Source organism: Podarcis pityusensis (genome assembly GCF_964106645.2).
Source record: "Podarcis pityusensis genome assembly, chromosome: 5".
Classification (NCBI taxonomy): domain Eukaryota; kingdom Metazoa; phylum Chordata; class Lepidosauria; order Squamata; family Lacertidae; genus Podarcis; species Podarcis pityusensis.
Genome location: NC_138032.1, coordinates 69,825,845 through 69,853,790, shown reverse-complemented (window position 1 = coordinate 69,853,790; position 27,946 = coordinate 69,825,845). Strand labels below are relative to the sequence as shown.

General features: G+C 43.7%; 1 protein-coding gene across 4 annotated transcripts in view; it reads right to left on the bottom strand.

The window, feature by feature from the left end:
• ADAMTS14 (ADAM metallopeptidase with thrombospondin type 1 motif 14) overlaps window positions 1–27,946 on the bottom strand; it is a 71,266-nt gene that overhangs the window by 5,084 nt on the left and 38,236 nt on the right. For 3 of the 4 annotated variants that reach the window (XR_013986108.1, XM_081004667.1, XM_081004665.1), the window contains exons 6-20: window positions 27,015–27,171; window positions 20,709–20,814; window positions 19,729–19,872; window positions 19,302–19,434; window positions 18,297–18,410; window positions 15,894–16,042; window positions 14,834–15,009; window positions 12,730–12,863; window positions 11,178–11,301; window positions 10,263–10,346; window positions 7,953–8,116; window positions 7,243–7,408; window positions 3,349–3,481; window positions 1,773–1,980; window positions 193–322 (exon numbers count right to left, since the gene is read on the bottom strand). Coding sequence is in view for 3 of the 4 variants with exons in the window: in XM_081004667.1 (XP_080860793.1) it covers window positions 193–322; window positions 1,773–1,980; window positions 3,349–3,481; window positions 7,243–7,408; window positions 7,953–8,116; window positions 10,263–10,346; window positions 11,178–11,301; window positions 12,730–12,863; window positions 14,834–15,009; window positions 15,894–16,042; window positions 18,297–18,410; window positions 19,302–19,434; window positions 19,729–19,872; window positions 20,709–20,814; window positions 27,015–27,171 (2,122 nt within the window). In the remaining variant the exon portion in view is untranslated. The remainder of the gene's footprint in view (window positions 1–192; window positions 323–1,772; window positions 1,981–3,348; window positions 3,482–7,242; window positions 7,409–7,952; window positions 8,117–10,262; window positions 10,347–11,177; window positions 11,302–12,729; window positions 12,864–14,833; window positions 15,010–15,893; window positions 16,043–18,296; window positions 18,411–19,301; window positions 19,435–19,728; window positions 19,873–20,708; window positions 20,815–27,014; window positions 27,172–27,946) is intronic. The other variant, XM_081004666.1, reaches the window with a different exon arrangement.

The window sequence follows — 27,946 nt, the reverse complement described above, 5'->3', positions numbered from 1 at the left end:
ATAGAAATTCAATAAATAACAACAACAACAACCAAATGACCCAACCCCTATGTGTAAACAAGCACGATGCCACACACCCATGGGCATCACCATGTTTCGCTTGCGTGTGTGTGTTTTAATGCTGCATCTATTTCATTCACTTTGCATGCATTTTTTCTTTCTTTCCTTCTGCAACTGCAGCTCTTCTCTTACCTGGGCATGCTGCCATTTTGCAAACCTGGATGGTCTCTGGCTTCTCGCTCTCGCACTGGCCGAGGTGGTTGTCGTTGGACTTGCAGACCACCTGGCGCTGCTGGATGCCTTCTCCGCAGCTGACAGAGCACTGCCACAAGAGGAGGAAGAAGGAGAAAAACACATCTATGAAGGCTAAGGGGAACCGAAGGGCTGGAGCTATTCCAATGCACTACAATGAAAAAAGGGCTGAGCCAGCAAGGAGGATCTGCAGGAAGTACGTGTCACTGGGGCAGGGCAGGTGGTTCCTCTGTCTGGATTCATACACCCAAAACAAATGCGATTTCAGTCACCGCATTGGGATGACCGCAAACACATAATGTCCTCTCCCCTCCAACAAGTGGCTGACTATCAAAGCTGCCGTCAGAGGTTCTGGATGAGGACTGGTACGCGTTTGAGAAATACAAATAAAATGATTCTTTTGACTGCAGTCAACCTTGAGGGCAAGAGAGAATGTCAATATTTTACATTCTACAACACTTCACTTAATCCATCTATCTTCACAAACTTGGCTGCTCCCAAACTGTTATAACAAAGAAAGAAAGAAAGAAAGAAAGAAAGAAAGAAAGAAAGAAAGAAAGAAAGAAAAGGACCCCCTCATAACAATGCCAGTTTGTGTCTTGATACACAGATTTAGAAAAGCACTAAAAAGAATGGGACAACTTCAGTAATTACATCCTTTAGCAGTTTTTGCCAGAGATATTTTCGAACTTCTCTATAGCTGCAAGGTCTAGGATGTTCAGGATTCCGACAAGATCTCCCAGGCAGCTCAAAAGTGTCTAAAAAGCTGAATCATAACCAAAATTCATTTATTTGCAGGCAGCAAATGTCATTGCTCCGACACCATTCTCAAGCCATGTTTTTCCTCACCCGATAATACCAGTGGCACTGCTCTGTGCTCGCTTTTCTTTTCTTTTCTTTTCTTTTCTTTTCTTTTCTTTTCTTTTCTTTTCTTTTCTTTTCTTTCTTTCTTTCAGAAGCATCCTCCTGGCACAGCTAAGGGTTCTCAAATCCAGCCCAAATAAGAAAAATAATATTGCCATGTAGTCTGAGCTATTTGGCTAGGCTCTTCCTTAACAGCAAACCCAGTAAGACAGGCTCTGTTAAGGAGAGGGCTGTGGTCAAAGGAAGGACAGGTGTCTACTGGTATCTTTAAAAAAATAACTCCTAGCAACAAGTATCATCATTGGGGATCCTGGCTCCCAAGCTTACTGTCACCGAGCGAAGGGAATATGAGACTGTGGATTAAGGTAGGGCAGTGGCTTTCTGGTAGAACACTCTATGCAGAAGGATCCAGGAACAACTATAAAGACTCCTGTCCAAAACCCTGGAGAGCAGCTGTTCATCAGTGCAGACAACATCAAGCTAGATGGACAACTGTTCTGCCTTGGCATTAGGCAGCTGCTCTGACACATCATAGGGCTGCTGGTCAAATCAAGGTGCTCCGTGATGTACTGCAGAAGTGCAAAGGGTCGATATTTCCCTTGCTTTGCTTAGGGCACCGAAATGCTGGCTGTGGCACAGTAGTCAAGTCCCCTTACCTGAGACCAGGCACCTGTCCTCCACTGGGCAGGACATGGGACGCGACTGCAGGGCCGGCGTGCGTCTGGCTTGTCTCCTGTGCAGTACTTTGTGTGCACAGTCCTGTTTGTGCCATTGTGTAGGTGCTGGGTGCACTGCACCACTCTGACTTGGACTCCCAGCTTGCCGCAGGACTTGCTGCAGGCCCCCCACTCCTCAGCCCCCCAGCTGAAAAGAGAACAGCAAAACCAGACACTCTTAACAGAAAGACTCCTCAGCTCGGTTCCCACTGAACGGGATAAATCTGGGCTGGGCCACTTCAGCCTGCAGGAACAAGCTCACAAAACAAATTCCCTTTGCAGAAAAAACCAAGATATCAAGGGTAGGGAGGAATGTAGCCTAGCGTCCAACCTTGACATGTAAGTTTTCTATAGGAAGGGATGAGGGTAGTTAGCCCAGATGCATATTTACCATCTCAGTGAGAACTAAGCCACCTAGGTTGAAAATATGAAGGCTGTTGAGAATTCAGATTATGGGAGTCTGGCTCTGCACAGATCAAAATCAAAGGCTGAACTACATAGTTGCTCTGATCTTGCAGGGAACTTCTTAAGTTCTCGCACTAAAATAGTATGATCCTTAACCAAAAAACATTGCCAAATAACCACAGAATAAGCATCTGTCAAAAGCAAGAGCACCAGAGTGGGTTTCATATGACTGTTATGCAGTGATAGCCACGTGGTGGCTTTTTTGTTTCAATGTTCATAATAATAACAGTTTAATAATTATTTCTTATTTATACCCCGCCCATCTGGCTGGGTTTCCCTAACAACTCTGGGCGGCTCCCAACAGATTAAAAACAGAACAAAAAAATCAAACATTAAAAACTTCCCTAAACAGGGCTGCCTTCAGGTGTCTTCTAAAACTCAGATAGTTGTTTATTTCCTTGACATCTGATGGGAGGGCGTTTCACAGGGCGGGTGCATAGCTGTCAAATTTCGGATTTGAAAATAAGGGATCAGCAGCCTCACCTGTCCCGGAGACAGATATCTAACAATCCGGGATAGCAGTGGGAAACAGCAGGAAACAGCACTGAAATAAGAGAATTTCCCACCAAAAAAGGGAAGGTTGACAGCTATGGGCGGGTGCCACCACTGAGAAGGCCGTCGGCCTGGTTCCCTGCAACCTCACTTCTCGCAGCAAGGGAACCGCCAGAAGGCTCTTGGAGGTGGACCTCAGCGTCCGGGCAGAACAATGGGGGTGGAGACACTCCTTCAGGTATACTGGACTGAGGCCGTTTAGGGCTTTAAAGGTCAGCACCAACACTTTGAATTGTGCTTGGAAATGTACTGGGAGCCAACGTAGGTTTTTCAGGACCGGTGTTATATGGTCTCTGCAGCCGCTCCCAGTCACCAGTCTAGCTGCCGCATTCTGGTTAAATAGAGCGATCTCAATGGTTTTCACTCACTTGAGATTTTATTACATACGGCTATTTCACAAGACCACGATACCGTGGTAATATTGAGGTGAGTTCTGCACCTCAAAAATGGTTGTGTGAACTGGCCCCTGGACCTTTAAGACAATGAAAAAATGACTCACAAAGGCTGAGTGCATTCCTGCATGTTGCATCTCCTACGGATGGGTTTTGGTTTCTTCCCGTTATCGCAGAAGTTCCGGTGCACCATCCGGTTATCGCTCTTCCTCCGGCAACCATACTTGGTATACTGTATTCCTGCAAAACAGCAGAATCAAAACTACAGCTATGAAGGAACCAGCAAGTCTAGGTTGTTCAAGGCACACAGATGTGTGGGCCTCCTCCTGACAGGCACTAATGCTTTTGGGGGGTCCAGGAAATGGTCTGAAGGCACCTGATGTACTCTACTCTTGTCAACTAAGTGGAAAATAGGTCCAGACAATATATGGAGATAGCCTGGGAGTCCTATGTAAAGACACTGAAAAAGAAGGGGGGGAAAATTTAAAATATTAACAGATGCAAAGGAAAGAGGTGGATTTGCCCTGCCAGACTTTAAACTTTACTATGAATCAGCAGCCTTTTGCTGGTTGCTTCTTGAATGGCTGCTTCTTGAAAACACTGACATTTTGGATCTAGAAGGTTTTAACAATGTATTTGGATGGCATGCATATCTGTGGTATGATAAGGTCAAAGCACATAAAGCATTTAAAAACCATATTGTCAGGAAAGCATTGTTTAATGTTTGGATAAGATACAAGGACTTATTGGAAAATAAAACCCCAAGATGGCTGTCACCGATGGAAGCGAAAGCTCTGAAAAAGCTCAATATGGAGGCCAAATGGCCAAAATATTGGGAAACTTTGGAACAAGATGGAGATAGACTGAAATTACAGAGTTTTGAGAAATTAAAAAATGAAGTGCGAGACTGGCTTCATTATTATCAGATAATGGAGGCATATAATTTGGACAAGAAAATTGGCTTCCAGTGGAAAAATCAAAATTGGAAACAGAACTGTTAGAACCCAAAACTAAGAATTTGTCAAGAATGTATAACTTGCTGTTGAAATGGAATACTCAGGATGAAACGGTGAAATCTGCTATGATTAAATGGGCACAAGATGTTGGACATAACATAATGATGGCTGACTGGGAACAGTTATGGACCACAAGTATGAAGTTTACGGCATGTAATGCCTTAAGAGAGAATATTATGAAAATGATATACAGGTGGTACATGACACCAGTCAAGCTTGCAAAAATCTATCATTTGCCCGATAATAAATGTTGGAAATGTAAAGAAACCGAAGGTACATTCTTTCACCTTTGGTGGACGTGCCCAAGGATTAAGGCTTTCTGGGAGATGATTTATAATGAAATGAAAAGGGTATTTAAATATACCTTTCTGAAGAAACCAGAGGCCTTTCTCCTGGGCATGGTCGGCCAAATGGTGCCAAAGAAGGACAGAACTTTCTTTATGTATGCCACAACAGCAGCAAGAATACTTATTGCAAAGTATTGGAAGACACAAGACCTACCCACTCTGGAAGAATGGCAGATGAAGGTGATGGACTACATGGAATTGGCAGAAATGACTGGCAGAATCCGAGACCAGGGAGAAGAGTCGGAAGAAGATTGGAAGAAATTTAAAGACTATTTACAGAAATATTGCAAAATTAATGAATGTTAGAATGATGTTGGAATGAAGCTAGGTGGTTTAAGCAGTAATGCTATAAAGGTGTATGTAAAAAAGGATTGATAACAGATGAAAATTTAAAGTTATAGTATATTAAGTTAAAGGATCATGAGAAAACAAAGAGGGAAAGAAATTGCTGACTTAACTAATTGAACTGGAATACAAAAAAGGGAGGTATGAGGAGGTCAGGGAAACAAGGATATGAATGTAAGCTATGGAAAGATTGATCTATTATTCTTTTTTTTTTTTTAGTGTCTTTTATTCTTTTATTCTGTAGTTTGTATTTTGTATTTTTCTTGTATTTTTACTTTTTGTTTTTGTGTAATTCTTTTTTTCCTCTGAAATTTTAATAAATATCATTTAAAAAGAAAAAAGAAAAAGTGTCATGATGCAACAAATACGTTAAAAAATAGTGCAAGTGAATCCTGGTGTCACAGTGCCCAGCAGGGACAGATAGGCAACTTCCATGCAGCATAAGAAACTACTTTTGGATGTATGCCACCTGATAAAAATCACTTCTTTCTTTTCCCACCTCTGTCTCTGGCTAACACAGGCTCATTGAGGCAGCTGAAATCCTCCCCCTTCCCCTCCCCATTCTTGTTTCTGCTTTCACACCATGCTCATTTGCATAGTAGGGCACTTCACTGAACAGCCATATTACACAGATAGCACAGCCATACAGAAAACGTGCCCATTGAAAAACGGACTTCAATATACTACAGTATTAGTGTGTATGACTTCTGCTTCCCATTCACATCTTTGAATCACATGAATGAATGAATGAATGAATGAATGAATGAATGGATACTACACAGCTGCTGCCACCATTAGCTCCTTACTGCTCTGAGGAAGCAAAGGTGCAGGAAGCACTCTGCATCGCAAACACAGTACAAAACGGACGATGGGTCTTGGTGTAATCGGGAGCTTTGGTCTTTCAGGCTTGGCTTTCACTTCGTAGGACGGCCCACAAAAGACAGCCTACTGTGATTGCTTGGCAACCCCAAGGCAGCACAGTGATTACTTATAAAACACCCTGTCTATGATACAAGGGTCTACAGATCGGAGTACCTTCTCTCAAGTATTTCCATTCGTTTGGACAGATGCAGGCTGCAACCCTCGCCTTGTGCAGGGAATTTCTAGCCTAGCCAGTTTTCCTAGTGCAATCCCTCCTTGTAAGGTGCGGAGCTGATCCCTCACCCTGGACTCAAGCACAACTGAACAAGGTCAGAATCCAACAGCTCCACACATGGGGGACTGCTGTGAGTGGGTGGGCATGGGTGGGGCAATATTTCTGGTGTAATATCTGCTGAGACAAACATAGATAGGGGAGTACCAAGGCAGCTGCTTTGATGTGCTACTCACCTTCCCAGTAAAGAACAACACAGATATCAAACCCTAGTCACCAACACCACTTGGGGTGTGTAGGGTGGATGCCATCAGCTGCTCCCAGAACATATCCCTGGAAATGCAGTTTATGCCTCTCCAATGTTAGCAGGGCAGTCTTGAGCCAGCAAGTTCTGACCTGGCTTTTCAAAACCTGCTTTGTGTATTTAAATGCTATGAACAGAAGCTTGTGTTGATCTGCTCAATATTTATTATTTCACTTCCTTTCAAAAGGGGCACTGAGAAGAACTGTGACCCCCATCTAAAGTTTGAATTCAAGCTCTCTTAAAAGCAGCTTACTTGCCTCACAAACGCAAGAATATTAATATTGCCAAGGGTTTTCCTTTGGTAACATCAAGAAACTATAGGGCGCAATCCCAGTATATGACTGATGCCAAGATTTAGGAAGTGGGAGCACTTAAATGTGCACCAGGGGATGTCCTGATTTTCCCTGCAGTGCCAGTAACAGTGTGCAAAAAATATTGCTCCTTTTAAAGCGGACTGATTTGGGCTTTGCCTGAAGTGATACTCAACATGCCATTCCTAGACTGGAACCAGAATGTCCACTCTCGTAGACATTCATTTTTAAAGAATTCGTGTTTAACACTAAGCAGTTGAAATAAATACCTAAATGAAACCTGTCGAAATCTTGCGACAAAGAAGGCACTCTTATTTTCCCCAAGGTTTCCAAACACAGCAGCTAACAGCTAGTTTCACACATGCAGGTTCATTATTTAAAAGACTGACTGCAAAATCAAAAGTGATGAATGAAGTACCATAGAGTGAACACCTCAAAAACGCTGTTTTTCAAGAATCGGTTCATGCATGCAGTCCTGGGATAGACATTCATACATGAACCAGACCTCTGCAAGCAAGGAACATTCCATACACTGGAAGTGCATCCAAGACACTTAAACCAAGAAATGCAGGGCAGGGAAAATACCTCCTCCACAAGCTTTGGAACACTGAGACCAGCTTTTAAGGGCCCACTCATAGGTGTCCATTTCTTCCAGGAGGACATTGTTGTTTCCGATGACAGGAAGGAGATCTTCGTGGATTATGTACTTGTACATCAAGCTACTCTTGGATTCGTCTTCTTGCGGGATGACCTAGGATGCAGGGAAAGGGAAGAAAGAGCAATGTGAGATGAAAAGCCCTCTCCCCTTGTTACACAAGTCTTCACAAATGTATAGTTGTGCGTACAGTTCTTCAGTTTTCTGCTGAGTCCACCAGATCCAAGGGCTAAAGCCAAACTAAAGTCTTTTATAAGATGCTAAATTTCATAAGGGGAAATATAATAGGGCTATTTTTTCCCTCTGAAACTCCAGCAGAAATTTTTAAAAGGCACAGGTGTGGCCCAGTGAATGGAAAGCGAAGGGGGAAAGGACAGCTGTGTTTCAACCTGAACCTAGCCTCTCTCTCTCATTCTCATGTACAAAAGAGGAAAATGCCAACTTTCCTGTTTTTTTCCATGGATTCTGCAAACAACACTGGTTGTGTGAAGTGCTCTTGAATTAGTTTATGCATTGAAATAGTTTTGTCTGGTGCAGTTAAGCAAAAGGCTTAAAGGGCAAAAGGAAAAGGGGGGGGGAGAGACTGCACATGTGTTGTTGAGCATACATATGCATGCATCTAGCTCTCTCCAGGACTCACCAGGACGCTGATGGCTTCATGCAGGGGCCCGCTGGTTTTCAAGCTTTCCTTGCCGTTCTCAATGGCGTACTCCCATTCCAAGCCCATCTCCAGGAAAGTGCTGCTCTTGGCATCTTTGCCCTTGGGATTAAGGATGATGTTGCCAGAGGCTTGGTTCTTAACAGCTGTGGGGGAAAGTAGTGCTCAGGGTCATCTCCGCTCATCAACGTCCTTTTACATGCAGCAGAATTTGGGCATTAGGCAATCAAGAGTGTTCAAGGCTTTTCTTTTCTTTTCTTGTATGTATGGGGGTTTTTGTGTCAGTGTCAGCTGGGTAGGTTCTCTTTCTGTTCCAGGGCAAGAAGCATGACACTTCGCCCCTTCCCAAGGGGATCAAGTTCCCCTGTAGTGTGCATACTTGATTTATGTTTACGTTTTTACTATATTGTGTTTTAATTATGTTATGGAACCATTTGGAGAAAAGCAGGCTATACATTTTACTAATCAGTAAAATAATTTGGCACGGATGACGTTTTCTGAGATGGTTTAAGATAACTTTTAAAATTGGATCCATTTGCTAAATCACGCTGAGTGCCTAGGGGCTGAGAAGTCTTCCAAGACTCCGTCCTGCACCAAGAAACAAGCCCCAGGGTGCAGAGAAAGGGAGGCAACTGGGGCAATCATGAACCAAGCTTTGTTCCCATTCCAGTGGTGTCCCCTCCAGCTCTACAGGTCTATGATTCTACGACTCTCCCATTTGCTCCTATGGAGGGAGGAGGGGTGCTGTGCTTGGGATACTGACACAATGAAAGCAAAACCTGCTGCTGCACACATATGCATACATACAGACATGCAAAACACCCACACACAAGCCAAAACCTCTTGCAATATAACGGCTCTCCTTCTGCACACTTCCTCATCCATCAGTATGACGGACATTTTGCTGCAATGTAAAAACAGTACTCTTTAAAGCTAGACCTTCTGCAATACATTTGCCTCTCTTCTTGGGCAAAGGTAGAAAATAAAACCCCAATCTATCTCCCCTCCGTCTTCTTTATTGTTCATTTTCATTTTGCTTGGCTGGTTTGTAATCAGCTGGAACACTTAAATCATGCCTGGCATTCCAAGTCGTCCTCTGAATTAACAGAGCTTGTAAACAGAAAGGGGGGGAAATACACTCTCTCTTCCCCTTCCTCTCCCCCTATGAGCACGAGAGATTTGGCTTCTAGTCTGGACCTCTCCAAGTTTGTACAGCGCATAGAGGAGCATTGTGTGAGCAGCAATAAAGGATCACAGCCAATTCCACCAGAAGTCTCACAGATTTTACAGACAGCAGGACGTGAGCTGCAGACAGACGCACAAGAGGGAGGGAAACCACTGCTTCACATTATCTACCAATTGATCAATTCCTGCCACCCACACTTCCTTGCATAATAATAATAATAATAATAATAATAATAATAATAATAATAATAAAGGTTTGATATCACGTTACTAAGCACATTGGTGGAATGCAATTTAAAATGTCTACTGTGATGCTGCAAAGTGTTAGAAAAGCTGTCAGGTTCAGATGGGCTAATAAGGGGCTTAATAGTTGTATAATGAAACAGGGAAGAAAGGTGAAGGACAAGAGAAACGAAGATAAATATGAGGGAATCTGTTTTAGTTTAGTTTCAGACCAGGGTATGGACTAGCCTGCCGTTTACTCCAGATTAAGCACTTATCACGTGCAGTACTTTGTGGAACAGCCCTTCAAAACGCTTATATCTTATGGTGGGTATTATGTCAATTGATCTAGAATAGGCTTACTTTGTAAAGTTTTGCACCTCAATATTTTGAGTTCGGTGAAGAATTGTTTGTTAGGAGATACTCCCACGTAGTCCTTTTCTCAGAGTACGCAACATATACAAACACACAAACCAAGCCTGTGATGCTTATTTACAACACACACACACACAAACACACATATATAATGATTAATGAAGCTGGCACAGGATGAGAAAGAGGAAAAACAACTTTATAAATACTAATGTGCATCTGACATGTGGTGTTAGCAATGTGTTGCCTAATACCCAAAGTTAGCTCGCTGGGGATGGGGATGGGGGGTAGTGAGAGCCAGCCAAAATTTAAAATCCAACTTATTTCATTGAGAGAGTTAAACATCTTTAGTTTGTTTCCTCCCGTTCAGATGAGCTTTAATGCTGACGGGACTGAACCCTGCAAATGTCTTTAACAAGCTCTTCTTGAGAACTAAACTGTTAAAAAGACCTTTGTATAAAGAGTGTCAGGCAAAATCGACCCTGTCTACCTAAACCCATTTTCGGTTCTTACCAATTGTATGGGTTGCTGGCTCCACCTCTTCAATCTGCACATGCCTGGCGCCGGCTGGAATCTCAAACATTTTCAAAGCACCCACTGAAAATCGTGAAGAAAAGAAACCATTCTTAAAATGGGTAGAGCTACAGTCAGAGATAAGTTCCACGAAACATTCGCTTTTAGACTCTCTGAAGCTGCAGGAAATAACAGGCTTTGAAAAACACACACAAGTATTTTTCTCTTTTGACTTTTGCTACAGCTATGTTTATTTAAGTATGTGTTTGACACCCTAGGGACACCTCCGGCACAAAACCACATTGAAAGTGAATGGAGATGTCCCCCATGGACTGAGTAATCCAATCCAGTTCTGCGGATCTTGAGTACAGGAAGCCAATTATATCATTTTTTTGAATAAGGAAATTTGTACTTGTGTATAAGAAATGCGCACACACCAGAATATGCCCAGATGGAGAGCATAAACAGGAAATTTCAACCCATGTAGCTTTCAAATGACATTGGAGAATATACACAAAATTAGAGAACAAACAGGATGTTCTGCGCATTGCCTGGTCAATATATACAAATGGATGGAATCCCTCGGATGAGTTCATATCCTCAGTCACTCAGAGACTATGGCTACTGGGAAGGCAACATCCAGAAATTCCCTGCTGATCGTGTTCATTGGTGCACACTCTGCATGTCGTCCTACAGATAACACTCCATCACCAGTGTTTATCACACTAGATACAGCTCACATTAACTCCAATATAAATAGTTTTCCCCTCCAATAATAGAGGCGGGGAAAGGGCTGCTGCTAATTCTGGCAGCCTATATAGCTTGTAAGGAAAATTTAAAAAGAAACTCTGTCTTAGAAGCACTCTAAGTCTTGCCTCCCCCCCCTTTTAGAGAAGTTTGTCTTCGTACTCTCACCTGCCTGCTTTGGGGATTTGACCAAAGTCCCCTTCACCGTCCGGCAGTGGGAATTGTCACCCCCACAAACACCACACTTGTCGTCCTGTTTGAGGGAGCCGATTTCTTTGTCGCACCCAACGTGCTGTCATAAGAAGAAGAAAAACACAAACACAGAGAAAATACATACACAGATAGAGTTTTGCTTCAGATTAGATAGATAGAGTCTATGTATCTCCAGTATCATTAAAACAAAGTTATGACCCCAAGTGTTTTTAGAAAATGTTTGGTGCGGGTGTGTGGGTGTAATGGTATTCAAATTGCTTTGGATCTTGCAACACCACACTCAACCAAAATCTTCCTATTATCCTGGAAGCAATCAGCATTGTCCAGTGTTTTATTCTATATCTAGCAAGCTCAGCTTCGGCGACTGAACAGCGTGCTATAAATACTGAAATAGTAAGCCAGAGGATTTATTGCAATCACCACAATTACAGCCCTGTGTGTGGTGCGAATGAATAGCAGCAACACACAAAAAGCCAGTGCGGTCGTCTGGTGAGGAGTTCTGGGTTTGTGGGAGCAAAGTTCAAGCCACTTGCTCAGTTAGGAACTTGCTGGGTGGCCTCAAGCAAGTACAATCTCTCGTGGATTGTTTCCCCGTCTGCAAAATGGCAAGGCATAGGCCTGCTTTGCAAGGCTGTAGGAATAAAGAAGGATGGATGAGATCCTATGCCTGTGTACTTAGAAGCAAACTCCCTACACATCCACTGGACTACTCTCTAAATGAATGCATTATAAAAGGGTGTGTGCAAAATTCAAATACACACCCAGGGTGGGGATATTCCCTTCCATGCAACCCAAATAACAGTGAGGAAATTTGGCTAAAGACCCAAACCACAAAGACTTGTTAATATGTCTTCAAACAAAAATGACAACATGAAAGGAATTTTAAACTAAGACTGAGCTGAAATTACTCATGTTTCCTATTTTGTGAGCATCAAAAAAAACCCAACCCTATCACTTTTGGAGAGTTTTCTGCACTTGTCACAAACACATTTGCCTTGTTCTGATGCTTTCCTTGTTGCCCCCTTTTCCATTATTCTCAACCTCACAAAGTCCCCAGTCTCATTTATGTATGATTCTGGTTATAAAACTATCCTATGGGTTATGACTGCCCATGTGATTTGTCAATGCCGTTACGGACACTCAAGACAAAATCACGTGCATCAACTCAAGTGATGAGATTCGAAGCTGCGTTGGTAAATGAATCTCAGGATTACATGGGCAAAGGAGAAGGAAAATGGCACCTAGAAGCTGGAGAATTGAAAGGATGCTGAAATTGCTGTAAGGTGGGTATTTGTGGGAGACAGTTTGCTTTGGTGCACTAAATGTGCTACTTTGGAAACAAATATGAAAACTACAGGACATCTGGCAAAGCCCTGTTCAATCCCATTCCAGAAAAATCTACCAAAATCTGTGAAAGTTCAACCAACAATAAATAGCTGTCCTCTGCTCTTCCTTTTGACACAAAACGTATAGGAAAACAGATGAACCAGCAAGTTCAATTACGTACCACACACTCTCCCCTCACACAGACACTGTATGGGTCTCTATAGCTGCACCTTGTGCCATCATGAACAACTTGATTCATGAATACCACGTCTCCAGTTTCCTCAGACTGGCAAATCAGCTCACACTTCTGGGCATCTGCAGTAAAACAAACACACAGAGGCATTTGGTACTATGTGTGTGGATTTCAGACAAAAGTGAAACAACAGTATTTGGAGGGCTGATCCAATGTTCTCAGAAGAGATTTATTTTTTATTTTCCTTACCCTCCTAGAAAATGGAGGATTTGCAGAACTTTTCTCTAGATATTCTCCACCATTTCCCCCACATAATGCACCAGAATGAGGCTGGGTGCAGACCTTGTGGAGGATGCAAAATGGCACCCAGGCTACACACGCAGTTGCTGCCGTTGTCACTTGCAACAGTGGCAAAACACACACAACACCCTTTGCTTCAGGGAGTGGAGGGGGATAAAATCTGCTGCCACCACTGTCAATGGTGAGCCCCCCCCCCCAAAAAAAAAACTGCTGGAAGGGGTGGTGTGAGCTGGAGTTCAACACCATCTGGATAGCACCACATTAACTACTCTTGAGTTGAAGTCCACCTTGCCTTCTGCTCCTGGAAAGCGTTTTTTCCACCCATCCAAATGGGATTCAAGTGCCCCTGGAAGCCCAACATTCTGTAGTACCATATGTGAACTTTCTTGCTCTGTACTGGTCAAACATCCCTATCCTAAAGGTTTTCCCGTAGGGCATCTAAATCAGGAGGTCACAGAACACATGTGTACCATATTTTAGCCTGTGAAAGAGCTTAGCAGGTTTGGGGTACATTTCATATCCTCCATTTTGAAACAGATTTTAAAAAATGCCCCCACTTAAGACTTTTCTTGATACCCTTATAGGAGGACCTTAGCTCTGGCTTAAAGAGTAAAAAGGTAAAGGGACCCCTGACCATTAGGTCCAGTCACGGATGACTCTGGGGTTGAAGCGCTCAACTCTGGGGTTGAAGCGCTCATCTCGCTTTATTGGCCAAGGGAATCGGAGTACCGCTTCTGAGTCATGTGACCAGTATGACTAAGCTACTTCTGGCGAACCAGAGCAGCACACGGAAACGCTGTTTACCTTCCCGACAGAGCGGTACCTATTTATCTACTTGCACTTTGACATGCTTTCGAACTGCTAGGTTAGCAGGAGAAGGGACAGCTTAAAGAGTACCTCACGCTGAATCATTGTTTAGCATAGCATGCACAAGCAAGAACAAGCCTTGGGTCCACATGCTGCCCATTGCCTCCTGGCCAAGAGGAAGAATCCAAAAGCTTTTGCCTTGATTTCCCCTTAACCATGAAATGCGCTGCATTGCCCGATGGCGGTGAACAACCCCAACTATGGTTAACTTCAAAAGCCAACATCAAACTGTGGAGTTGGTGAAACTAACAGCAAAAATAAGAAAAAATAAGAAACCAAAGTGACAGACTATTCACGGAAGAATGGAAGCCCTTTTTGGAACAGCTGAAAGGATATTATAATCAGGTGAAATCGCAAACAGGATTTGAAATATGAGAAATATGAGAAGATTGATAATATATGAAATAGAAGAAAATATCTTAGGTGAAATGTTTACTAGAATGCAGTATATAAATGGGATGGGATTAAGAACAGCATGGAGGGAAAGGCAGGAAGCCAAAATTTAAAGAGAAACGTATAACAAATTTGAAATCTGGATTATATATGTTAAGATTCTGAAGTTTAATAAAAACTTGACTATGAAAATTGGGGGGGAGGGCAGGAGGCAACATCAAACTGTGGTTACTGAAGCTGGCTTGCTGAAGCTAACCGTAGTTTGCAATAACCACAGTTCCAGGTTCAAATGACATGGTAAACTGTAGCCAACTAAAAGCAGAAGCTTTCAAACTGCTCCTTTCAGCCACTTGGGAGGATAGGGAGCACATAAAGTGGAGGCACCTGCACATGAATCACATCTAAAATATTCAGCTAGTGTGGAAACAACAGTGATGATAAGAGTGAGTCGATCTCTCTCCTAGCGTATGAAGTCAGACCAGTTCGGTAAACTCTCGATTCAGGGTGGATCAGCAGTGTCTCAATGCCTTACCATCATGGTGTTCATAGGGAAGCCAAGTGTGCTTGGAGTTCTGGTGGGTGTAATAAGAGTTCCTCTTGGAGCACTGCTGGGCACGGAAATCCTCATAGGGACCACGGCACTCTTCTGTATTGCAGACTTGGTACTCGTACGTGGCACCTGGGCAATGGCGCCCTCCATAGGCTGGGCTGGAAAACAAGCAAATTGCTGTTTAGGGAGCCTTGTATTCATGTCACCCCCAAAAAAAACTTAAAGAGAGATCGCATTCACTTCCATGCTTTCTAATCTTAGCGCTTTCTTTTCTTTGCCCCAAAATTTTTGCATCAGAAGCTCAGGCAAACCCAAGGGAGCATCTCCACCCACATTGTTCAGCCCAGACACTGAGGTCCTGAGCTGAGGGCCTTCTGGCAGTTCCCTTGGTACGAGAAGTGAGGTTGCAGGGAACCAGGAAGGGCCTTCTCGGTGGCGGCGTCCACCCTGTGGAACACCCTCCCATCAGATGTCAAGGAAATAAACAACTATCAGACTTTTAGAAGACATTGGAAGGCAGTCCTGTTTAGGGAAGTTTTTAATGTCTGATTCTATTTTTAATATTCTGTTGGGAGCCGCCCAAAGTGGCTGGAGAAACCCAGCCAGATGGGCAGGGTATAAATAATAGATGTTGATGATGATGATGATGATGATGATGTTGATGATGATGATTGGTAAAACAGAGTGCAGTCCCTGAAAACTGCCAGAATCTCAGTCCAACTAACAATGCATTTAGTTTTAAATATAGAAACATGCATATGAGATAGCTCATATCTGTGGCATAAAATGGTAAACCCAGCAACTGTATCAAGGATACAGAGCACATGTTTCAGTTGTTACTAGATGAATTTATGCTTTATTTTCTTGGAATTCATTTATGACTTGTTCTACTGTTCCTTGCCCTACGATTTCCCACAAACTCTCCTCCTGCCTTTTTTGTTTTTCGGTGACCCAGATGCATTAGAAGGAAGAGAGGCCCCTTCTGTCCCCTGCCAGATGCAATTTCCCCAAACGACGCTCCTAGTGGAAGGGCCAAACTTACGGTGGGTTGTTGCAGTTCCTGCTGCGGGAGCGCACCCCACCCCCACAAGTCCTGGAGCAGGAACCAAATTTGGACCAGGAACTCCAGCTGCCATCTTGGCTGTACGGTTGTTCTGAAGTCTTCCAGATGCAGTGACCCTTGAAACACCACTGGAACAGGAGAAGAAACAGGGGTTACCTGAACACCTGCCTCTTCATTACTGTCCAGTGTTAGTGAGGAGATCAGTTCTACAGCCACGGAAGCACCCGGCTTTACAATAGGGTTCGGAATCTGTTTCTCCCACTCTCATTGGTCAGGCGGACAGTGACGGCTGTGAAGTCACGAAACCTTAAAGTAATAAAGAAAGGTCTCAGGGGGCCTGGGTGGCACAGTGTATTCACGAAAAAAAGCCTGTCACCTCTGCAGCACCAAGCTAATCTCCTGGCACAGATTGCAAACTTGAAACCACACTGAGGTCGGCGTTCCTGTCCTAGCCCTTGATTTTTCCACTTAAGAACTTCGCAGTATTTACACTGGAACAGCTCAAAAGACCGGAATGGGAAGGGGTGGAACGAACCTCCTGTTTTCCATGACTGCGCTTGAAGACAAAGCACAAACACCCAATGCTTGTTGCTAAAAATGCAGTGGGCATACACCAGAGCGCTGCTGGTAGTGAGGATTTCCTGATGTGCGGCTCTGAGTATTTAAGGATGCACAGCTAACCATCGTACTCTACTGTGGAGACCACCAGAGTAAGGCCAGCATAGCCTTGGCAAACACAAGTTACCAAGTGGAGCAATGCAGACCTAAGTAACAGTCGGCGCTGGACCAAGTTCCAGTACTCTTAGACGTATGCATTTATTCTTTATTTAAATTTAGGAGTTTGCTTTTCCACCAAAAGATGCTCAAAGCAGCTTACATCAGAATTAAAGCAAGAATCATGAAACTTATAAAATAGCTTGATTTTTAAAGCCAGCAGTTGACAGCACTGGAAGATAACAGAACCAAATTTAGAAACATATGGGCAGGCAGAACAAATGCTTCTTCGCACTAGGTGTCAAATGACTGCAATGGGACGTGTCCGGGTGGGCTCACCTGGGGAGGGAGTTTCATGATCCAAGAGCCATCACTGTTAAAAGATTGCTTTCTGGTGGCATTTAACTTAATGCCCAATGTTGGTGGACTCAAGAGCATCATCTCTTTTAGAGATCTCAACTAGTCTCTGTGTTGCAGAGGGTGGGGTATTCCCTGAGACAGCAGTAACCAACATGGTGCCCTCCAGATACTGTGAGGCTGCAACTCTCATCAGCCACAGCCAGTATGGCCAATAGTCTGGGATTATGGGAACGGTAGTCCAGCAATATCTGGAGTGCACAACATTGCTCTAGATTATTTCTAAGCTGGTCATAATAGGGCTTTGGCAGCACCAAGAATTTCGCCTGTAAATAAACCAGCAACAACAGTTGCTGGTGCTTCCAGGAGCTAGCTCCTGACACAAGTCTTGTGTCTGGGCTGTCTTTTTCTCGGGAGGAAAGATGACAGAAAGAGCGGCAACACAGTCTGCATGGAAACAACCACATCAGCATAACAGAAGTGAAGTACTTTTCTGCTAAGTTAACATGGGAGTAAATGAGTGGCATGTAGGTACAAACATAATGGTTTTCACGGTGGAGGATGGAGAGGTGAAAGATTCCTGATCAATGCCTCCATTCACCTTTTTCTATAAGTCCATGGTAAAAAGGTAAAGGTAAAGGACCCCTGACAGTTAAGTCCAGTCGCGAACGACTCTGGGGTTGCAGCGCTCATCTTGCTTTACTGGCCGAGGGAGCCGGCGTACAGCTTCCGGGTCATGTGGCCAGCATGACTAAGCCGCTTCTGGCGAAACAGAGCAGCGCACGGAAACGCCGTTTACCTTCCTGCCAGAGTGGTACCTATTTATCTACTTGCGCTTTGACCTGCTTTCGAACTGCTAGGTTGGCAGGAGCTGGGATCAAACAATGGGCGCTCACCCCGTCGTGGGGATTCTAACCGCCGACCTTCCGATCGGCAAGCCCTAGGCTCAGTGGTTTAGACCACAGCACCACTCACATCCCTTCAAGTATATGGTACTTTTGCACTAATCTTAGAAGCTATTCTCCAAGGTGCAGAATGTTACCGACATCTTAGGCTTGGTTGTTGTTTTCAACCACTGCCAATTTTGGGGAAAGGTGTGGACATACACAAAGCATTTTAATGTTCTAGATGAATAAAAGGTGCCTGTGTAATGCTGCCCAAAGAGATACACACAGTCCCTATATATTCCTATAACAAGGCATGGTCTGGGTGCCCGCATGCATTGTGCAAAAGGGTTAGGGCAGGGGTGGAACACACCAGCCTTCTGCCAAGGATGAAACCGTCCAATATCAGATTCAACAGCATGGGTACCTTGCCTGATGCACACTCAGTTCCATCTAAGGGAGGTCCTTTCTTTGTCTTACAGAAGTAGGGGTTGTCAGGATGGCTGCACCACAGTTGTTTGCATGGGTCAAAGGTTCTGAACTGTGAAGAAGGAAAATACAATGCAGACAAAGAAAGGACTCACTTTGTACATTTAATCCAACAGGAAGTGCAAGTAGCTTGTTCCCACCAATACTTCAGCTTATGATCTAGTGAAGATCGTGTATTATTGTATTATAACACCATGAGAACCATCTATTTAAATGAGGAAACTTTGAGATTAGGATGCCGCTTTTTGCACTGCTCCTGCTGAAAATACAGAATTTAAGGCAAGTGAAGTTTTTTTTCCCCCATCACATTATTCTTTTACACAAGGAAAAGCTTCACCTGCTAAATTATGTATGTCAAAGGACTTTCAAAGCCACATTAAAAAGGCTGGATTTTCTCTGTTTTTGAAGGAATCCAAGCCTACATGGGTCTAAGACACACACACCCTTTATTTTATCTTATTTCAAATATTTTTATGCCACCCTGCTGGATTTCAGGACAGTTTTCAACAGCACCAGCTGTGCTGACACCATTACCATCAGTGCAGAGACTGCTCCTGCTTCACTCCTTCCTAGCAGAAGGAGCAACAAATGACAATCTCTGGCTTAGCTTTATGTCCAAACAACTTTCAATGAGAATCCAAGGTTTTGTTCTTGGCTTACCAATCGTGGTTTGTTTGGAGGCTAATGCTACTAAGCCAGAGGTTGCAGAGTGTTGCTTCTTCACTTGTTAGGGGAGAAGTGAAGCTGGGGCAAAACATGGTAAACCATGAACTATGATTTATTTATCACAGGGGTGGCCTAACCCTTTATTCACCCAAGGCCAACTTTCCAGGGGCCACACGGCAGCCCAAAAGCAGGTATGTGGGACATCCCTTTCATTTACACAAGAGCAGGATGGGGAAAGTAGCAGCAGACCGCCTACCAACAGGGTTCCTATACTCACAGCTGTGCATGTTTTGTAGCCCACACCAAAGTCAAAGCGGCATTGCTCATCCATGGAGTAATTGATTCCTGGCAGCTCAGGCAACTTAGGCCAGTTGTGCTCAAAAGGGTCGTCCAAGAGGCAGTCGTAAGAACTGCAATGCAAGACAATAAAGAAAGCTCAAAGTTATTAGGTTCCTTGCCACTTTAGCATTTTTCTTCAGATACCCCACAGGTTCTTGTTCTCCTAAACAGCTGGGCATTCTAGATTGGATTTCACCGTCTTAATTCAACACGGAATTATCAATATCTGTTCATTCAGTGTGCATCCCTCCTCACCCATTCATTCTCTCAATAGAAGACAAAAACAAAATTTCAGAATAGCGTAAGAGCCCATGACGACGACAACAACAACAACAACAACAACAACAACAACAACGTAGACCTACTGTATGTATCGGTTCAGCTCTTGCTTGCTGCATCGCGACCAGTGGTAACGGTGGAAGGCAGCTTGCACCAGTGGCGCCATAATGCTTCCCATGCTGGTTTCATCGGCACATCGGTTACCTTGGCCGTCGTGTTCCATACCTAACCTGTTTAAAAAGTCTGTAAGTGGTGTTCCCAAGCACTAAGGTATATGAAACAGTGAATAATGGAACAGCAGAAGTTTGAGTGCCACTGCTTCAGTTCCTATTTGTTTATTTGCCACATGTACAAAACTGACGTTAAAGCAATCCTAACTATGTTAAAACTGCTCCGACTTACTTACCATTTCCAACCCACCCACCCCCCTTGCTCCCATGGCTAGAAACAGACCTGGTGGGAGCCAGTGTCCCTCATCAAAGTGACCCACACCTTTCTAGGTCACAGAAATTAAATAACAACATGGGAGCACCTCACTCAACACCATGTTTGCAGTAGCACAAATATATGCGCTGAACTGGACTTGTGACCAGAATTTGCAGAAGTCCATAGAGAGACCTTCTGACCATATGGTGGATGACATCTCATGAGTTCTCTCTGTGATTACCCTTACAGGAATGAGTTCCACAAGGGCCTATCAGGTTCCATAGCTGAGTCATCAGCCATCAGTGTCAGTGGCATTAGAAGCTACTGAATGGTCTCCGGGGATCAGGAGTGTACCATTTCCCTTACCTTGCCAGCAATTGGCTGGCCCAGGCCCAGGCTATCTAATGTCCTCTAACGAGGCTGCAGGATGATGAGCACTTCCACAACCTTACCCAAAAAGGGAAGGTTGAAAGACTCGTCGGAGAATCAACACCAAAAGATGTGGGGGATGTTTCTGCCCAGAGCATGGCATTAAAATTTCTCATTAAGCCAGCAAACTTTTAAGAGCAGCTGAAACAAAGGGCACCCAGGCATCAATCACTGCAGAGATACCAGTGAGAAACCTGCCCCGACGACTTACACATGTCCAGTCTCATGAGCCACCACAAATGCCGACGAGAAGCCATCTTCGTGATTGAGGGTGCAACTGCGCAGAGGGTGACACATGCCTGTGACAGGAGCATATCCTGGAACAAAGCAGAGGAATAAGGGAGAGGAAACGAACCACAGCAGGGATGGGGGGCATGTAGGAAAGGGGGGGGAATCAAGTACTAGAGATGTTTCCATCAAATTTCACACCCAGCTCTCTCTGGAGGGAGGTGAGCTTCACTGGGAATGCAAATGAATCATTTTAGGATGTTCCGCCACTCAGATCTCATGAAAGCATATATGCTTGGAAGGTCCTAAAATCAAAAATTGTTGTTTTTTAAAAAAAGTTTAAAATTTTTATTTTTTACCAACAACCAAAACAGTGAAAGCCCCCAGGCAGCTGATACATTGGGTATACATAATCAATAATAACATATTCAAATCAACCATATGTACAATTTTATATATGTTAACACTCCTCCATCCACAAGGTTTATTTAAATTTCAACATTTTAATTCCCCCAAATTGTTCAAACCTACGCAAATAATCCAATATCTTCTCAAACCAATCCTCCTCTTTCTCACTAACCTTAAACCCTTTCATTCTGTGTATCTTCACAGTTAGATATTCTAAAATTATAATATTATTCAGTTTTTTCCTCCATTGGTTCACTCCTAGCTCTTCTGCATTTTTCCAATTACTTGCTATAATCTGTCTGACTGCAGTTACCATCAGTTTTACCCATTTACATTCCTCTTTTGTTTTTAACTCGGTGCTACTTAGACTAATAAAAACCATTAATTTAGATATTCTCACCTTCCTACGCACAATTCCCGATATTTCTATACCAATCTGTTTCCAAAAATTCATTAACTAACGCAAAAATTGTTTTAAATCTCAGCACGCACACATACAGTAATTTACCCACCACCACATACATTCCCGATCGGCATTGTGGCAATGACACAGCAGGGAAAGCATTCAGACAAACTAACAGAAACTAAATGCCAAGGCAAATGCAGCCCACTAAGGATGTGCTGTGGGGGCCTTCCCCATGCTTGACAAGGCCTGTTTCTGCAGCCTGAGGCAGGTAGCAAAAGCAGGGCATTGGTTGACTCTCCGGTGGGCCACTTTAAATGTATGACCATGAGCTGCCTTTGGTTTGACGAGCCACAGGTTGTGCAGGCTTGCAATGGGGACTATTAGTAAGCAGCAGAGTCGGAGGTAAAGTGATATGCACCTCATAGCCATACGACGATTCTGTGGATCTTTAGGCTTGTACACCAGCCATCCCTGAAATAGGCTAGTGGGAAATAGGGTCAAACTCTCAATAGATCTGTCATCAAATGCCATAAGGTCCAGTTCCTGGAATTTAGCACCTAGTGACTGGTTAGATCGGAGTGGTGAGGGCTGCGATTCTCCTCCTGGCTGTTGCTGGGCTTCAAACTCCTCTCACAGCCCCAGTCAACATGCCCAGTGATCAGGCCAGCAGCAAATGTAAAGCCACAGGTTCTCTGTCTCTGGCTTAGATGTTTATTGTGCAGTGCATTATTTGTATATGGCATGGCATGCAGTGGTGCTGCTAAGTTTATTTGTTCATTTTTTAAAAAATAGCTATAAAAATTATGTCCTCGATACAGATTTTTCTCCATTTAGATACTTTTGAGATGCTGAATACAGGCATTTAATTCTCTTTCCCACAGCTCTTTATGTGACTGGCTCCATCCCAAACAACAATCTTGCAAATGCCTCAGACAGGTAGATTTGGGAGCTCTGGTGTTTTGTTTTGTTTTGTTTTGTTTTGTTTTGTTTTGTTTTGTTTTGTTTTGTTTTGTTTAAGAATAGATCCCACAATCCTGAAATTTGCTGCCGCCTGAGGAAAGTGGTTTGACTCTCATTTAGTGATGTTACAGCTTCTCTCAAGAGGCAACAGCTACATTCACAGAATCTGTGCTTTTTTTAAAAAATATTAATAATCAGTGGCAAGCCATTATCCTCTTATTCTGCACTGGATCACATAGTCAAGAGACAGGAAAAACTCAACAGAAATGCCAGCTGTTCTACAGCACAAAGAGGGTGAAATAAACACTACCAAGGAAGAAGCAGAAACCAAAAAGACTTTGCCACATACCTCAGCTGGCCAAGTGTTTGGAGAGCAGCCAGCAGGGTACAGACTTCATTTCCAGTGAAGTCATCTCGGCTTCTATTGCCAAGGACTGAATTTAACATATCTCTGTGTGTGTGTGACACTTTACATTCCTCACTCTTTCCATGGTTTAATGGCAATGCTCCTTGACCAATCAGATTGTGCTTTCAGGTAGCACCGCCATTCACTTTTGTCCTGTTTCTTTCTGGAGGCAGGAGGAGAAGTTATACCTTTTTTCCTGCCCAACCCTGTGTCAAGTGGGCTATTATCCCATAAATAGATTCAATGCAGAATGGAGGCAAAAGGAATAGCACCGGCGCAATGCAGAGCATTGATATGATCCAATTATAACATTTAGCAACGCTGGTCAAGCATGAGACTCTTAAATCTCAGGGTTGTGGGGTTGATCCTCAAGTTGGGCAAAAAGTTTCCTGCATTGCAGGGGCTGGACTAGATGACCCTTGGGGTTCCTTCCAATGCTACAGTTATAATATTCTATGAGCCTATGATTTCCACTGCGGCATGCAAAAAACAACAACACAAAACCAACACAAAACGCTTCCACAGGGTGGCTGTTATCAAACTACTTTTGCCATAGAAACTTCACATAAACAGCTATGGAAGGGTGGGGGCAGAAATGTCTCTTTCCCATGATTTAAAAAAACAACAAACTACCACACACAACCCCGAGCACTACTTTCTGCACAAACAGAGGCCTCAGCATTTTAAAGCAGGCACGCTTGCCAAATGGAACTGGAAAGTCAGGGACCCCTGCCAAAGTCATGAATGGCCACCTTTGTAACTTTGATCTTTCGTTTACAATGCACTGCATAGCTATTGGGTTTAAAGGCCCAGAGCAGCTTCCATTAAAGCAAATGGTTTTAGCAGGATCAACGTTAGACCCCTTTTGAGAAGGCGGGCCACCAGCGTGCGCACTTTAATTACCGTTTCAGTTTTGCTGACTACCTCTCTTGGCTTGTATCCCTGTGCTGAGCCGAAACATTATGGAGTTGCTGCGTCCACCCGTCCACCCCATCCCCAAGGAGCTTGAGACTTGCCCTGACCTCAATGCGCTGGGCGAGATCTTCTCATGGTGTTCATTCCAGAGATAGCCAGCGGAAGCAGAAGAATTAAAATGAATGAATGAGGCACCGGGCTTTATAAGTGCAAATGTGACCATGCTGAAATGTATTTATAAACTAAACAGTTGGGTGGAACTGTACTAAGGGTAATAAAACGAGAGGAAAATATAAGAGGAAAATATAAGTCACACTCTCATTTAAGAATCCCTCACACTCTCCATCACAACAATAGCTGTCATGCTTAGGAAAGCGTTTTATTGAAAACCATGTACATCCCCTGGGCTTTCTCATCTAAAAGCATGTCCTACCATATTGCCCCAAATATCTCTAACTCCCCCCGCCCCTTAGACAGAAGTGAATGAAGCCTGTCAGATTACAGACCAATTAGTCTAGGTTTATTTGCCTTTTTAAGGGATGTGGGTGGTGCTGTGGGTTAAACCACAGAGCCTAGGGATTGCCGATCAGAAGGTCGGCGGTTCGAATCCCCGCGATGGGGTGAGCTCCTGTTGCTTGGTCCCTGCTCCTGCCAACCTAGCAGTTCGAAAGCACGTCAAAGTGCAAGTAGATCAATAGGTACCGCTCTGGCGGGAAGGTAAATGGCGTTTCCGTGCACTGCTCTGGTTCGCCCGAAGTGGCTTAGTCATATTGGCCACATGACCCAGAAGCTGTACGCCGGCTCCCTCAGCCAATAAAGCGAGATGAGTGCCACAACCCCTAATGGTCGGGATCCCTTTACCTTTACTATTTGCCTTTTAAGCGGATTGGAGAGGGAGAACTAAAAGGGGTTCATTACCCTCTCTGCAATTTGGCAGGCAACTATTTTATTATGAAAGCAGAAGTGGCTCTAGCAAAGCAAACTTGCAAAATATCCCAAAATCCTGTGTGGGAGATGTACAGGAGGAGTAAGGAGGAATGCTTCAGCTTTGGCTATCCTGCACTGAACACGGGGTTGCACTTCGTGACTTTTAAGGTCCCTTTCAGCCCTATAATTCTATGTGGGTGGTACTGGTTGCCAGTTGGGTACTTCTAATATGGAACAGTAGTTTCAATTTCAGAGGTTTGACATCACAACAACCTTGACACAGAACTCCAAGGTCATTTCCACTGCAAATAAGGATTTGAGACAAAGTGCATCTAAAGGATCATTTTCTAATCACTATTCAGTTATATTTCATGATGACAAAACAAAGACCTGCCTTCATATAAATTTGGAGGGGAAGATGTAACACTGTAGAATTTATTTTTTAAAATATTCGCATTCGTGAATTCCGCTTAAAACACTTGAAAGGCAACCGTTGGTTGTTGGAAATTATTTTGTCGGAATGCTTTTTAAGATCTGAGCATAACTCGATTCATTTTGATTCATTAATTTTATCGTTCTAATGTTTTGGAGTTCGCTCATGCTAAATGTTAATGAACCTGAAGATAAAGACTGCAACGGACACAGTGAACTAATTGCAATTTCCTCTATTTCTTAAAGTCTATTTCTCAAACAACTATCTGAATTGGATCCAACTGAATTTAATAGTCTTCTTGAAGGAACTAAAATAAACCCTTCAATGAGTAAGAACTTCTGTGGAAGAAGTTCCTCCAAAGACAGGAGAGTTAGAAGTCCAAGTTAGGTGATGTTTACTGGACTCAAATGCATTGCAGACAAGGAACAAATGTTGACTTGTCACAGTTGCAGAAACTTTGTTCTTGGGATGGGGAAAGCAGCAACATAGGCTAATACTTAAGATTCTTTTCAAATACCTCACTTCTTTTGCTTACAGCAAAAACACCAGCCAAATACGAACACATATTTTTAGGCCAAGTTTCAGTCGCTTTGCTATTCCAAATTATTTTTCTTCTCCAAAAAAAAATCTCAGATTGCACAAGCACAAATACAAAGGCATGGAGTTAAAACAGTCTATAGTTTTACCTTGCCTTACAGGAACCTAGAATTTGTAAATCACACGCTGAACTCTTATCAAACCCAATGATGTGTTTTGTATGCAAAATCCTTCCCCCTTTCCCTCCACCCTCTAGGGCAGGCATAGACAAAATCGGCCCTCTAGATGTTTTGGGACTACAATTCCCATCATCCCTGACCACTGGTCCTGCTATCTAGGGACCATGTGAGTTGTAGGCCAAAAACATCTGGAGGGCCGATTTTGCCTATGCCTGCTCTAGGGCATAGCCACATGTTAGAAGGGGGCAAATGAGCTTCCCAACACACCTACCTCTCATCATGCCAATGCAGGGCAGATTGAATTTGTAGAGGAGAAACAGCAAGGGAAGTAATCCCCTTCCTCAACCACCAGTTTCCTCCTTGAAATCCCCCATTAAAAAAAACACTATTCCCCCTCCCACTATAAGACAGACTCCAGGACCAGACTGCAGAGCAGACCAACTTGTGGGAGTGGCACTGCCAGAGAAGAACTCTGGAATGGCAGTCACAAAAACTGGATTAAGCATCCCCTCTGGGGCTCCTCCTCTGCAAGCCCCCCCCCCCCAATTCAATTCCAGGCTCTACATTCACGTGATTTTGGAAACCTCTTTGCAGATATAGTTTGCTGCACTGCCCTTCCTTTAAGTGCTCTCTTAAGACTGCAGTTTGAGCTTGTTGTTCTAAATTCTTGAATGTAGTGCAGACGGGTGCAGCTTGTCACCAGCCAAGTCACGTAAAATCCAATAGCCAATAGAGGCTCAATAAACCCACTTTTGATCGCTGACCAAGAATACAAAAATTGGGTGGCAAGGGGTTAATCAAGCACCCAGGAGGTCACACTGCATAACTAAGGGGTTGCATTTAGCTCAGTTGGTTAGAGAATGGTGCAAGTGTGAATTAGCGCCACCTCTATGCATGCATGGAAACATGCACAAGCAATTCAAAAGGATGAACTATACATATGTCTGTCTTCCATCTTTCCTCTTAAAATCCCAACTTTCATAAGCCTTTTTAAAAACTTTAAGGGCAATCAGTAAAGGAAAAGCTCTTCAGAAGGTCATCAGACAATGCTTTTGAACTGGAAGGCTCTCTCCTGTGTCCACCAAACTGCACATACCTGATCGAGATAAATACAGTACCTTGCATACCTGCGGGACCAAAGTCTTGCCTGGTGAGGAACACCGCATGGTCGTGGTATTCTGCGTGTTCTGGGTCCGAGCGCTGCTGAGAATGGGCCCAGCGGCAGACCTGCTCCAGGCTCCGAGATGGGTTCCCTCGCTCTATTAAACTAATCGACTACAGGAAATGAGGAAATGAGAAATTCATTCAGGATGAGTGAGCCTGGCCAGAATTTAAAGTGGGGCTTTATAAAGTCTGTTTCAGAAACTCTAGTTCAAAAATCATACTCTTGAGTCAGAAATATGGCATGAGGCTTGCAGCTGATTGGAAATTTGCCTTCTCATAATGAGTCAGCAGCTCAAAAATAAATGGAAACCTAAAAAGGCATTCTTCTGAGTGACAAAAGCCCGTAAAACAACTCAAAACATGCTGTTCCGTGGAGACAACTCCCTATAACATTTAGGCAGCTATCCTGTGGGCCGAATCCTGGAAGCCACAGCATTATCTCTCAACGTCAGTGCTATAGCTCTCGAAGCTGAGATGGGGAGATAAAAACTATCAGCCTGTGACGACCAAAAAGCAACTGACCATTGTCATTCCAGGGCTGCAGTGCAGAGAGGCAGTAACTGCTTTTTACTCAGGAAAGCCCTCAGCTGCAAATATGATGTGTGTGTGTTTTGAGTTCTTCATGGGTGATGCGTGTGCTGTAGGTGGCCTGTAGGTGTGATGCGTGAACAAGTGAGCAGATGTGTGTGCGTGTGCACGAGTGTGCATGTGCACACGCATGAACTCATGTGCAAGTATGCATTGGCCACACCCATATGACCCTCAAAGAGGGGGCTGACCATCTATGCAGCCCTTGGCCTAAAAAGGACTGCCCAACCTTGACTTAGATGGATGAACAGAAAATGAAGGAGATCAGTTAAAAGACTGACAAGCAATCTCCACATTT